Below are 13937 nucleotides of genomic sequence, written 5' to 3'. Positions count from 1 at the left end.
TTTGCATTTATATCAATGTCATTGAATTAGCAATTAAAGTAAATGCATATGTTAATTATTCATAGTTATGTGTTGATTATTTTTATTAGAGAGATTTATATGATTACTTTTATAAATTTTATATAAGAAACTATTTTTAATAATAATAATAATAATAATAATAATAATAATAATAATAATAATTGTAAGGACCTAAAATCATGCACAAGCCCAACAATAATAACGTTTAATAATTCAAGGCCCAAAATAATGAATTTGTAGAGAGGGGAGAAAAGGAGAACGCCATGAACTCTCTACAAATTCATTGTTTTGGACCTTAAATTATTAAACGTCATTATTGTTGGGCTTGTGCATGATTTTAGGTCCTTACAATTGGCACCGTCTGTGGGAACAATAAAGTGTGACGTTCTGGTTTGAAGGTGAATGGCGGAGGTGAATTAGGAAATGGAAGAATCAGTAGGTTCACAAAGGGGGAACCAAGCTATAAATATGCAACGCAGAGATGGAAAGCAACACACCCCAAGTGTGGTGGTAGAATCGTATCATAGTGATCGAGTGGCTGGACGACCATCACAGACTGAGAGACAAATGTCCCATGATGATGTGTTGCAGCAAATGCAATCAGAGATATATTATCTGCGCAAACGCTTAGATTGTAGGAAGCGTGGTAGGAGAAGCCCGTCTTATTCATCCAATGATAGCTCCGAGGAAAAGCGAGGAGGAGATGATCATCAAGCATCCAATTCTCTTCCTAATAAGTCCCGTTTGGTTACTTCTTTTGGTGGCAGGGCAAAGAGGGGGGAGGAGACGCGAGGTAGGGATGGGTCATATCAAGGTGAGGGGAATGATGCAATGGGCAAAGCCTTGAGGCAAATCTCTAAATCCCCTTTCATGGCTCGAATAAATAAGGCAAAGCTCCCCCATAGATTTTCTCAACCTGTATTTACCATTTATAATGGCAGGACTGATCCTGTAGAACACGTCAGTCAATTTAATCAAAAGATGGCAGTTTACTTGAATAATGAAGCGTTGATGTGTAAAGTTTTTCCTTCCAGTTTGGGGCTAGTGGCCATGCAATGGTTTGATGCTTTGGAGGAAGGTTTCCTAAAGTCCTTTGAAGAGTTGACGAGGGCATTTGGGGCTCGATTCATAATATGTAGTATGGTCCCAAAGCCCTTGGATGCATTACTATCTATGGCAATGAGGGAAGGAGAAACGCTCAAAACTTATTCCGATCGGTATTGGGAAATGTATAATGAAATTGATGGAGATGTTGAAAATGTGGCTGTAACAACTTTTAAGGTGGGGCTCCCTACAGAGCACGGATTGAGGAAGTCTTTGACAATGAAATCAGCTGTAAACATGCGCCAGCTTATGGATCGTATAGACAAGTATAAGCGGGTTGAGGAGGACCAGATTCAAAGCAAAGGAAAAGCAAAGCTATTTCTAGAAAAGAAGGATCTTCAGGGAATGGGGTATCAAGGCAGTCGTCCTAGGCTAGATTTTCCAAGTCGTCCATTGCCAGCTGGAGCTCCTTTGGTTAATTCATTGTTCAAGGAACCCATACATCAAATATTAGAGAAAATACGAGACGAACCATACTTTAGACAACCTAACAAAATGAGTGGAGATGCATCCTTAAGGAATCAAAGTCTTCATTGTCATTATCATCAAGACAATGGACATACCACAGAAGAGTGTCAGACGTTGCGTGACCATTTGAACCAATTGGCCAAGGCAGGAAAGCTCAATCATTTCTTGTCTAGGTCGGACGGGCAAGTTGGACATCAAGGTACAAGAATGTATCGTGGAAATACTCCTCGGCCAGCATTAGGCGCCATTAACGTCATTTTGGCGCAACCGAGAAGAGGAGCCGAGGACCCCTCTCGGATCATGTCCGTGCATAGTAGTTTTGGGAAGGAAGTCATGGAGGGAAGCAGTCAATTGGCTAAATGGGTGAAGTTTTCGGCAACACTAGTGTTGGGTTTTTCTGAGGAAGATAAGGAAGGAACATGTCAACCCCATGATGATACATTGGTAGTAACTATTCGGATCGGGTAATATGACGTGAAACAAGTCTTAGTGGATGATGGAAGTGGAGCGAAAATTATGTATCCAGACCTGTGTAATGGTTTAAAATTGAAAGATGATGATTTGGAGAAGTATGATTCTCCGTTAGTAGGCTTTGATGGGAAACCGGTGATTCCGCAGGAGATGATTAGGCTGCCTGTACAGGTTGAGGACGCCGAAGTCCAAGTTAACTTCATAGTAGTTAGGGCGTATTCACCTTACACGGCCATATTGGCTAGGCCCTGGCTCCATGCGATAGGGGCAGTTTCTTCAACTTTGCATGTAAAGGTGAAGTATCCTATCCAAGGAAGGGTGGGAGTATTACACGGTAGTCAGTCGGTAGCCAGGCAGTGTCTGATGTCTGCAAGTGTTAGAACAAATGAAAATTTAGCAACGGAGGCAACTCAGAAAGCTTTATAGCAATTAAAGAAATATGCTCGGGGGATGGGTATCGATGTGGATGGAGATTCCGCTGAAGAGCTGGACAAGGTATTTATAGGGGAGAAAAAGGAGAACGCCATGAACTTTGTTGTTGAAACCCTCTCTACAAATTCATTGTTTTGGGCCTTGAATTATTAAACGTTATTATTGTTGGACTTGTGCATGATTTTAGGTCCTTACAATAATAATATTAATAATAGTTTATTTGAAATATGAAATTCTACTTGGCGTTATATATTAAAAAAATTATTATATGTAATTATTTTTCATGTTAATAGGATGACATTCTTCCTTGTATTATATATTAAAAAGATTATCTTACATTATTATAAATATTAGTAATAGGATAAATACATTTTTTATATTAATTATTTTAAGTGGTGCATTAATTAATTAATTATAATAAAATTTTGATGCTTTTTTTTTTAAAGATTTATACTATAAACAATTGATTTGAAATATGGTATTCTCGGTCAAATTTTGTTATTTTTGCAACAATTGAAACCAAGTCCAACAAAAGAAAAATAAATTTTTACCGGAAAAAGTATTGACATATTAGAGAAAACTAATAACATAATGCACAGCACATAGTAGCTGCTTTCTAAGGAGATTATTGCCCTTGCTAGCGAGCCTTCTTAGAATGTGTTTGGATTCAAGGCTGCGTTTTGCGTTTTGCGTTTCAAGTTTTTTTTTTTTTTTTTTTTTTTTACAAGCCGCAGATGTTGACCAGTCTTCCGTGAACAGTGCATCCGTGCACTGTTCATGGACCCACAAATTTCACTTTTCAGCCACTTTTTCATTAAAAATGGGTCCCGCGGTACTATTTACACATTTTAAAATTATTTTGCTACAGTGTTTTCAGTTTTCAGTTTTCAGTTTTCAGCAATAAGTTCTATCCAAACGGACCCTTAATCTCCCTCTCCTTCCTTAATAAAAGTTGGGTTAGAAGCTATGATTGCTCCAAGTTATTGCATCGAATTGCAACATTTTTTTAGATATAAACTGTTAACATTTTTTTAGTTATGTTTTCAATTCTTTTGGAGAAGAGTTACCTTATCAATTTTCTACTTGGTCTTAGTTACATTTTTCATATGACCTCTTATTTTAGAGGATTTTGTTTCCTCTAAAGCACATAAAAATAATTCAATATCCATGATTTTAGATATTACAATTTTGAGAGCTATATATTTTTTTAATAAATTTGGATTTAGAATAGGTGCTCTCAACCCAAACATCTTTTCAAATTTTCCAAAAATGTACCGAAGTGAACACAAATGGATCGAATTGGACCAAAGGGAATAAAGTGGACTGAATGGATAGCATAGGACCGAATGGGAACAAGGTGAACCAAATTGGACCAAAGTGGACTGAATAGAATAAAGTGGACCATATAGGACTAAGGTGGGCCGTATAGGATAGAGTGGACTAATGTGAACCGTATAGTACTGAAGTGGACCGTATAGGACCAAATAAGAAAGAGTGAATAAATTAGGACCAAAGTAGACATAATGGACTAAATAGGACAAAATCAAACCAAATAAGACTGAAGTGGGCCAAATAGAACAAATGTCAACTGAATAGAACCAAAGTGGGCAAAATGACTAAATAGGACCATAATGTGGACCGAATAGAACCAAAGCGGATATAATGGACTGAATAGGACCAAATTGAACTAAATAGCCCGAATAGGATTGAAGTGTATTAAAGTATGGAACAAATAGGACCAATTTGGACCAAATTAGATTGAAGTAGACAGAATAGGACCAATGTAAACCGAATGAACTAAATAGGATGACAGTGGACCGAAGGGAACCAAAGTGGACCAAAAAGACAGAATAGACTAAATGAGACCGAAGTGGACTGAATAAAACCAATATAGACCGAATAGGACTTTTGAATATTTATCATTTTATTGCATTTTTAGTACTCATATTTTTAATTTCTAATTTTTTTTTTTTTAACTAGAAACTAAAGAATTTAGTCTAAATATAATAAAATTTTATACTTTTCAACCCAGAAATTAAGGAAAAATAAAATAAAATTTTGAGTTAAACTTGAATAGGCAACCTACAAAAAGAATCAATTAAATGCTCAATTAGTCCAAAATGAACCAAAGGAGACCAACATTGATCATGTGGACCCAAGTAGACTTAATCAGACTGAAAACAAATTGTTTACTTTTTAAGTTGAACAAATTATCTTCAAAACATTTACAGAACAAATAATACATTCTATTACAATTACAAAATAATTATTTATTTCTACGCATCGCATGAGTTTGCGACTAGTCATAAGTAACAACCAGATCTAATTTTTCCAACAAAACTTAAACAGAACCAGCTATTACCCAATTCCAATGCAACATTTTGATTAAAATTAAATTTCTAACTCACTTACAAAACTTAGGAAATTATTAGGTAGTTCGGGAGTATACTCCTTCCCTCTCATGTACTCAATAACAACCCACAAAAATCAATACGAGAAGTCTAGTTTCAAACACTGCAATATTGCCTCTTCAGATGTTAACATTGCCATTGTGAACTCTTGCACTTCTCTATTCCAGATGTGATAAACTAATTTACATATCGTTGATAACGATACCTTGAAACTTCTCACCTTCAAATATCTTATGCCCCGTTAAAAGACCTCACGCCAACAGCCTACATTATTTTCCAAGCATAACAGAGCTATCATACAAGACCAAATCCTTTTGGTATGTTAACGTACACTCATATGTGGGCTTGGCCCATTTAGATCACTTACTTGTACTGCACACTGTACTACTTGTACTGCACTCATATTTACTTGTACAGCACTCATATGCCTCCTATATAAAGGCACTCATGTATATTATTTTATCTGAGAAATACAATACTATTCAATTCAGTATTTCTAACATGGTAAATACGACATGTCTAGCATTTGGTAGTTGGAAAGGAACTTGGATCAATCAAGTGAGAAAATAACTTATCATGGAACTAACCTCTCAATCCGCCTGAGTGCTTTGGTGACATCTACCATTGTTGGCCTTTTCAGTGGGTCTTCCTCTGTACATGTACATGTTAAGGCAAGCTGCAACACAGCTTGTAGTTGCAGCTCCAAACTAGCACCTCCTTCTGCTACCAAGATTGTAGGATCCACGATCTTGTTTATGCAATAACCTTCAGCACGGTTATGCATGTAGGCTATTAAACTAGATTTCTTGTCAATTGTCAATCGGGTTATATCATAAGAATCCTCTCCTGTTAGAAGTTCTAGAAGAAGATTACCGAAGTAATATACATCAGTTTTTTCTGTTGCCTTACCTGTTGCTTTAATCTCAGGGGTTTTGAACCTCGAATACCAAACATTGCCATTAGTTTCCACATCAGTTTCACCCTCAGGGATTAATGTAGAAGCCAAAAAGTTGGACAGTTTGGGAACATCATGTTCATCTAATAAGATATTATCCATATGTATACCCATGTGAATGACAGGTCTAGAGAAGGCAGTACGGAGATAGGAAATTGCATGAGCAATCTGCCTTCCAATCTTTAACCTGCTTGCCCACGCCATGGACTGATCATGGTGTCGTTATGTAACACGAGAGGCATAAATTCGATCTGAAAGGATACCATTGGCAGCAAATTCATACACTAAAATGGGACATGGAGTGTTGAGACAACACCCTATAGGCTTTAATACATTATGAGCACACATCTTTGCAGAGATTACCAAATCATTGATGACAAAATCGGTCAAAAATTTTCGAGTTAGAAATTGCCTAACGAAAACAACTCTTCCTTCAAGAGAGCCCTTGCACCAACGTATTCCACAATGATTATTGTAGTTGTTGGTAGCTAGGCAGAGCTGTTGAGCGGTGAAGCTACGGATGGGAATAGGCTTGCCATTGCAAGAGACAATCAGCTTCTCCAATAGCTTCCTTCCATTCTCAATGTTAGAAATACTGAATTCAATAGTATTGTATTTCTTGCTGAAAGAATATACATGAGTGCCTTTATATAGGAGGCATATGAGTGCAGTACAAGTAAATATGAGTGTAGTACAAGTAAGAGTGCTATACAAGTAAGAGTGCTAAACAAGTAAACTAGTTGGGCCTAAAGCCAACAACATTATATATGTTAACAGCCCCCCTCAAACTCAAGGTGGATGTGAGACCAACTTAAGGTTGTCAACCAAAGTACGAAGGCGTCCCTTAGGATGTGACTTGGTGAAGATATCTGCAAGTAGATCTGTAGAGGAGACTGAGATTAGCTTGAGAGCACCATGGACAAGATGATAACGAATAAAATGACAATCGATCTCGATGTGTTTAGTCCGTTCATGGAAGACATCATTGTGAGCAATATGAATGACACTTTTGTTGTCACAATAAAGAGGAGTAGCAGAGGATGTCGACACACCTAAGTCTTCGAGAAGCTATCGTAGCCAAAGAAGCTCAGATGTGGTATCAGCAAGGGCACGATATTCTGCTTCAGTACTAGAACGGGCCACATGAGTTTGTTTCTTGCTTCGCCAAGAAATCAGAGAAGAACCAAGAAGAAAGCAATAACCAGTGGTGGATCTGCGATCGTTGATCTCCCGCCCAATCCGCATCGAAAATGCACTCGAGAACAAGAGGAGACCGAGCAGTAGAAAAGACCATGGAAGAGAAAGTGCCCTTTAGGTACCGAAGAACGAGCGTAGCAAAGAAGATAAGTGAGTCGATCGTGAGCAAACGATATTGGCTCCTTCCGGTGAACAAGATAGGAAATGTCCGGATGAGTAACAAAGGAGATAAACTAGGGCCGCCAACTAAGCGTCCGTAAAGAGAGGGATTAGGTACAATGGTTTCCCCCCGAGGGAGTCGGATGCGCATTAAGCTCGACCGGAGTGTCACCGGCCTGCTATCGCTGAGTCCAAAATTTCTAGACAAGAGTTCAGAGGCATACTTGGCTTGAGTAATGTAAAATCCATCTGTAGAATGAGTGATTTCAAGACCCAAGAAGTAGCTGAGATGTCCAAGATCTTTCATCTCAAACTGCTGACTGAGAAAATCTTTGAGTTCTTGAATGCCACTGAGGTCATTACCAGTTATGATCATATCATCCACATACAGGAGAAGTAAAATATTTTCTTTGTCAGTGCGACGAAGAAATAAGGCAGAATCATAATGACTGGCCATGTAACCCAAACGAGAGATGGTAGAGCTGAACTTGGCAAACCAAGCACGTGGAGCTTGTTTAAGGCCATAAAGTGCACGTCGAAAGTGACAAATCTTGTTTGATTCAACAAAGAGACCAGGAGGAGGTTGCATATAAACTTCTTCACTTAAATCCCCATTAAAGAATGCATTTTTGACATCCATCTAGAAAATGTCCCATTTACTAGCAGCAGCAACAACAACTAAGAGGGCACGAACAGATGAGATACGAGCAATCAGAGCAAAAGTCTCTTCATAATCAATCCCATACTACTGTGTAAAATCTTTTGCAACAAGACGAGCTTTGTAGTGCTCAATGGACCCATTAGAGTGAGTCTTAATCTTGTAGATCCACTTACAACCAACCACAGATTTCTTAAGGGGGAGAGTGACCAAGTCCCAAGTATGGATTTTAGATAATGCATCAAGTTCCTCTTTCATTGTAATCTGCCATAAAGGGTCAGTGGAAGCCTCACGATAGGTGTGAGGCTCGTGCAGTGTAGCAAGGGCAGTGTAACAATGATAGTCAAGTAAATGTGCAGAATGGACCTTACCCGAGTCGAGTGACGAGGTGGAATGTTTTGTACATGATCTTCAAAGTGAGCAGAGCAGGGGAACCAAGATCAAGGTTGGGTAGCTCGTCTTCGACCTGTTCATCTTCCACCTGTTCATTAAAAAGGGAACTAGGAAAGGGGTCAAGGATTTCTGGTGGTTGGACAGAGAAGTTAATAGGAGAATCAGGAGCAACTACAGGAGGATCATGATCGCCCTATAGGAGGGTCGTGAGCACGAAGGTATGAATTTGCGTCTCATTTGGAAATAGATCTAAGACAGAAGAGGAAGATAAAGAAGCACGAAAGTGAGAGAGCTCGACAAAGAGGCGATGTTCCCAAAAGACAACATTGCGAGAGACACGAAGACGATGAGAAATAGGATCATAACACCGATACCCCTTTTGAGTTTCACCATAACCAAGAAAACAACAAAGTCTTGACCTAGGCTCAAGTTTGTTATGCTCATGGTGGCTGAAGAAGAACGAAACAAGCAGAAATGAGCGTAGGTGGTGATAGTCCTGGAGGTGACCCAAAAAGGCGCTCATATGGAGTTTGATTTTGGATGACAGATCGGGAATGCGATTAATAGTATGAACAAAGATGAAGAGTAGCTTTCACCCCAAAAAGGAGCAACGTAAACTTTGGCAGAGAGAAGAAGAGCACGAACAAGTGTCAAGAATATGACGAAGTTTTCGTTCGGCTCTACCATTTTGCCGAGAGGTACCCTCGGACAAGTTAGTTGATGAATGTGCCATAGGAATGCAAAACATCTTGGAAAGCATATTAAGTGTACTCAAGAGCATTATCGATCGAAAAATTTTGATACGTTTAGAAAATTGAGTTTCAACCATTTTTGCAAAATTAGAATACACTTGCAATAATTCGAACGATGTTTCATATTAAAGATCCAAATATAACGAGAGTAATCATCAACAAAGACAACAAAATATCGAGATCCACCAATACTAGAGACAAGAGGAAGGTCCCCAAACATCGAATGAATAAGGTCAAAGATATCGCTGGATATAGATTCACTAGAATTGAAAGGCAAAGCCGGTTGTTTTCCTAATTGACATGAAACACAATCAAAATTTTCTCGTAGACACCGAACCTAGCAAACCTCTAGAAGCCAATTGTTGTACACGTGAAGATGTTGCTTGTACAAGTCGTGCATGCCAAAGAGCATGAGAAGGAATAGAGGAAACTGCAGAAGCCTGCGGCAATAGAAACAGTGAGCAACAAGGAAGACGAAGGTTGTCCACGGAAACATACGCCTAACTCGGGACCGGTCCCTAGCTCCCGTCCCGTCCTTGGATCCCGCACAATACACCGTAATAATCAAATATGATTCGATAACCCAACTCAATTAATTGTCCAACGTAAAACAAATTGTAAGAAAGGTCGGGAACATTAAAGACCCCTAAACGGAGAAGTCGAGGTTGAAACGAACCTATATTATGACCAGACATTGTGGAACCATTTGCTATGTGAATAGTGTAAAGGTGTGGTGCGGGTGTTTAAGTTCGTAAAATAAGGACGAGTGAGGTGTCATGTGATTGCAATGCGTAATCCATAAGCCAAGAGGAAGGAGACATACCGGACAAAGCTGAGAGAGAAGAGGAATAAGATGCATTACCAACCATACGAATGACATTGACGATGATGTTTTTAAGGTCATCTGTGGTCATGGTGAAAGTGCGACCTGAAGACTTAGACTGTGCAAAGACGGGAGCCATTGGTTGGACACTCTCAATGTTAGCAATAGTGGCAAAAGAACCTGAAACGGCTGATTTATCATAACAAAGCAAGTCTCAATATTATGGCCAAAACGTTTGCAAAAATTGCAAAAGCGTTTACTAGATTGTCTGCGACAATTGTTGCAAAAGGAAGAAGACATGTCCTTATTCTTCATTTAGAAGCAAAATATGCAAAAATGGATTGCAAAAATGAAATCTACGTGAAAAACTGAGTAAGGAGAACCTGGGCCGCAAAAAGTCAACTCCAGGAAAAAAAGTCAACGGTCAAAGGTGACGTCAGCAGCGCGCTGGAAGGTGACGTCAGTGATGACGTGGCAAGATGACGTGGTAGGCTGACGTGGCAGCTGACGTGGCAAGCTGACGTGGGCAGGATCAATCTGGCGCGTGGCGGCGCGTGAGGGCGCGTGGAGACTCCGATGACTGTGAGGTTTTCACGAACAGGTAGATCTGAGCAAGACGATCTTCTTGGTACCTTCGGAAAATTTTTCAAAGCAATATTCACGGTGGTGCCGGAAAAGGCAGTGGTCTTTGCAGTGTTCGAACTCTCCAACGGCGGCTGCTACAGGTCCGGAACCTGAGGACGATGTCTGGAAGACTCGAAGGTTCAACGGCGAAAGGTCAGGGCATGAGCTTGTCAAGGGATACGAAGCAATATTAAGAATGGAGTTACACCAATAAAGACAAGACATCAAAAAGGCCGAGCAGCTGGCCTCGATACCACAGTTAAATATCAATTCAATAATTGCTATTTTATCAGAATATACATTTGCCTTTATATAGTGATAGAGGCATGAGCCAAGATAAGTAAATATGAGTGAACAGAAGATGAAGAATGGCTATACAAAGAATTAGCTGCACTTTAAAGCCCCACAACACTATATATATTAACACTCAAAAAACGCTAATCTTTCTCTTTCCTCTCTTTCCTTAATTCTCGTAAAGAAATGATTTCTCAACCAACTCCGCATAACTATTGAGGGAGGCTCAATGGCCAGTTTTTGGGGATTGGGATAAAGTGCAAGAAGGTTTCGTCCAAACCAAGTGAAGCTTTTCTCAACAGACTTCCTAGATATTACTGTATTGATCGTAGACTGTACTCTTGTTTAGTCCATGGAGAGCCCCACCGATGACAACTGCATGGAATTTACACGTATCGTGTGGTATACTATACACTCGACTAATTCAAAGTCATATGGGACCAACGCTTTGACCAAGATTCTTTCCAATATCAAGACTTTGTCATCCATGCATGTCCTACTCTCCAATCTCCATGTCGTGAATTAATTAGAGCACTCACATTTAATAGGAAAATATCACATTTTCTCCAATTATAAGCCCAAAATTTAACAACATTAGACTATACAAAATTATGTAAAAATACATTGTTAGTATAGTTATTGTATAAATTTGTATTGGCATTATTCATTTTGCATTTAATTTTTTATTATTTTTTTACATATCTTAGAAAGAGGGAATGGCAGCGGTTGTATGCGAAGAAAAAGAAATAATTAATAAAATTATTATTTTAATGAAATATAGTATAAAATAGATAATTTGACATGGAATGTTTAAAAAATGAGTATCTAAAATATAAAAAGAAGTAGGTTTTTATGTTAAAATAGACATAAGTTTTTGCACAAACTGATGCAAATACTCACATTTCAAATATCAAAAGTCACTTTTACAATTTGTTAATGAAATGTAGTGTAAAACTGATAATTTGACATGAAGTGTTAAAAAAATGAGTATCTAAAACATAAAAAGAAGTAAGTTTTTATACTAAAATAGACATGAGTTTTTGCACAAGCTAATGCAAATATTCACATTTCAAATATTAATAGTCACTTTAAGCATTTGTTAATGGATTATTTTTAAAAAAAAATTTATATCGCTTTTATTGGAAATATAAAAAATTGTAAAAAAAGAAATAAGTACTTTTTTTTCTTTTCTTTTTTTATAAAAAGTTTTTAAAAATATTTCTTAGATCAATCCTCAGAATATTCACTAACTTTTTTTCATCTATCAAACTCATAAAATAATTATTGTATATGAGAGTCACTATCTCTTTCAAAAAAATAGTGTTGTGGATACGTACGTGTGTATGTCTCAAAGTTAACATTGCTAACCATTTCTTACTTTTCTTCTCAAAAAGAAAAACCCACTTCTTATTTTTAGTGGGACAAAGGAAAACTAAAAGAATTGTGAGAGAAATAATATGTAGCCGAACCCGAGTGTGATAGAGAAGGAAAATGAGAAGAAAAATATATATACAAAACAAAATAAAAACCAAAGAAAAACCCGAGTGTGGAATTTTATTGGTTTTTATTTTGTTTTGTTTATATTGTTTATTATGCTTGGTTAATTTATTTGGAGCGTCCATTCAATTTGCTTGCACAAAGGGGGATGATGAAAATATTTTGTGGCCTTTTGTTTATATTAATTGATTCCTTTTTTTGCTCAACAAGTGATATTGTTGAGAAAAAAGGAATCAATTTACAGTTTGGTGTGAATATTTTTTTGTAAATTATATAGAGAAATATTCTAGTACAATGATAAATTTACAGTTTCGAATTATTCGGTGTCGAAGACTAGAAGAGAGATTTTTTTTTTATAAAAAAAAAAATTATAAAGAGTTGTTTGAGCCTATTAAGTTGAATGGAATGAAAGTGAAACCATCAACTAAAACCGGTGATGAATGTGTTTTCCACCATTTGGCCAAAGAAGTTGATACCTATATAATCTTTGGATGAAAAAAAAAAGTCTTTATGAGAGCAAGATCGAAAAATAAAGCCTTGATGGTAAGGACTCTGAATATGGAGTATATGAATAGGCAAAGGGTTGCCGAGCACTTAAGCGATTTCAAAGAGGGGTTACATGAGTAGTCTATTATTAAACTTGTGTAGATGATGAGGTAAAAGCATTACTTTTGTTGAGCTTATTGCTAGATAGTTGGAAAAACTTAGTTGTGTATATTACAATTCAGCTCCTAATGGTGTGATAACCATGAGTATAAAAAAAGACAACATGTTCAATGAAGAGGTATGAAGGAAAGAATTAGGTATTTAGTTGGAATTGCCATGATGTAAATAGTGTAATTGATTCATTCATATGGCAGCTTTGGAACAGCTCAAAAAACAAAAGGGAAGGTTATTGCCAACCTTACATGTGACTGAATCAATTACACTATTTATTTCATCAGGGCAATTCCTACCAGGAGACCAGGATTAGATCACTTTCATCTAGCAAGTAAAGAACACAGATAATGAAAATGTTTGTGACTAGTGAAAGTAGATTATAAATGTTACACAGTTGCAAGCTTCTTTCAAATGATTCAAGGACCCATTCTGTTTCCAAAGTGTCACTTGCTGGGTAACATGACAAACATACCAACCTCATTTGTCTCAAACACTCATGGTTAATTTCTTCGACCATGTGGCTCACAACATTACATTCTTAATGATAAGCAACTGCATCCAAGAATATAGCCTGGGTCCTTGGTGCCTATGCATAATGGGAAAGAATATGAAAAAAGTGAAAATGAGAGAACAAAAGAAATTGATACCATTCAAAAGCAAATGCTATGCAAGTGGGGCTCCTTGCCTAGCAAAAGTCTCCACAGACAAGATTATTTTGCTTTGTTTATGTCTAGTGTCCGTTTGAAAACAGAGTTTTCTTCTAACATTTTAGCTTATTTATTTATATACAACTTTTTATTTTTAAGCTTCACATGTTTATGTACCATTATACTTTAATCAGCTACTTTTAATTAATAAGCTTTCAACAAAATGCTCTCTAATATATACAAGTACATAATGAAGTGGAATTTTGATATATAAACTTCAAAGGGGTTACAAAAAGGCTGTTGTAGGCATGCTTTACTAATCAGAATTGAAGCCTTCAGAGAAAGCCAAGTTAATGAAAACGCAATATTTT

General features: G+C 37.3%; 1 protein-coding gene and 1 pseudogene across 1 annotated transcript; one reads left to right on the top strand and one right to left on the bottom strand.

Moving 5' to 3' along the window:
• Positions 1-444: 444 nt before the first annotated feature.
• LOC142639312 (uncharacterized) lies at positions 445-2061 on the top strand. Its single transcript, XM_075813514.1, has one exon. It carries the CDS (start codon positions 445-447, stop codon positions 2059-2061), a length of 1617 nt encoding a protein of 538 aa, XP_075669629.1.
• A 3420-nt stretch (positions 2062-5481) lies between these two features.
• On the bottom strand, positions 5482-10972 carry LOC142639311 (serine/threonine-protein kinase ZRK1-like; annotated as a pseudogene).
• Positions 10973-13937: the final 2965 nt, after the last annotated feature.

The sequence above is a fragment of the Castanea sativa genome, chromosome 6 (genome assembly GCF_040712315.1).
Source record: "Castanea sativa cultivar Marrone di Chiusa Pesio chromosome 6, ASM4071231v1".
Classification (NCBI taxonomy): Eukaryota; Viridiplantae; Streptophyta; class Magnoliopsida; order Fagales; family Fagaceae; genus Castanea; species Castanea sativa.
Note: the sequence above shows the minus strand (reverse complement) of the source record. Positions and strands in the feature narration are given on the sequence as shown.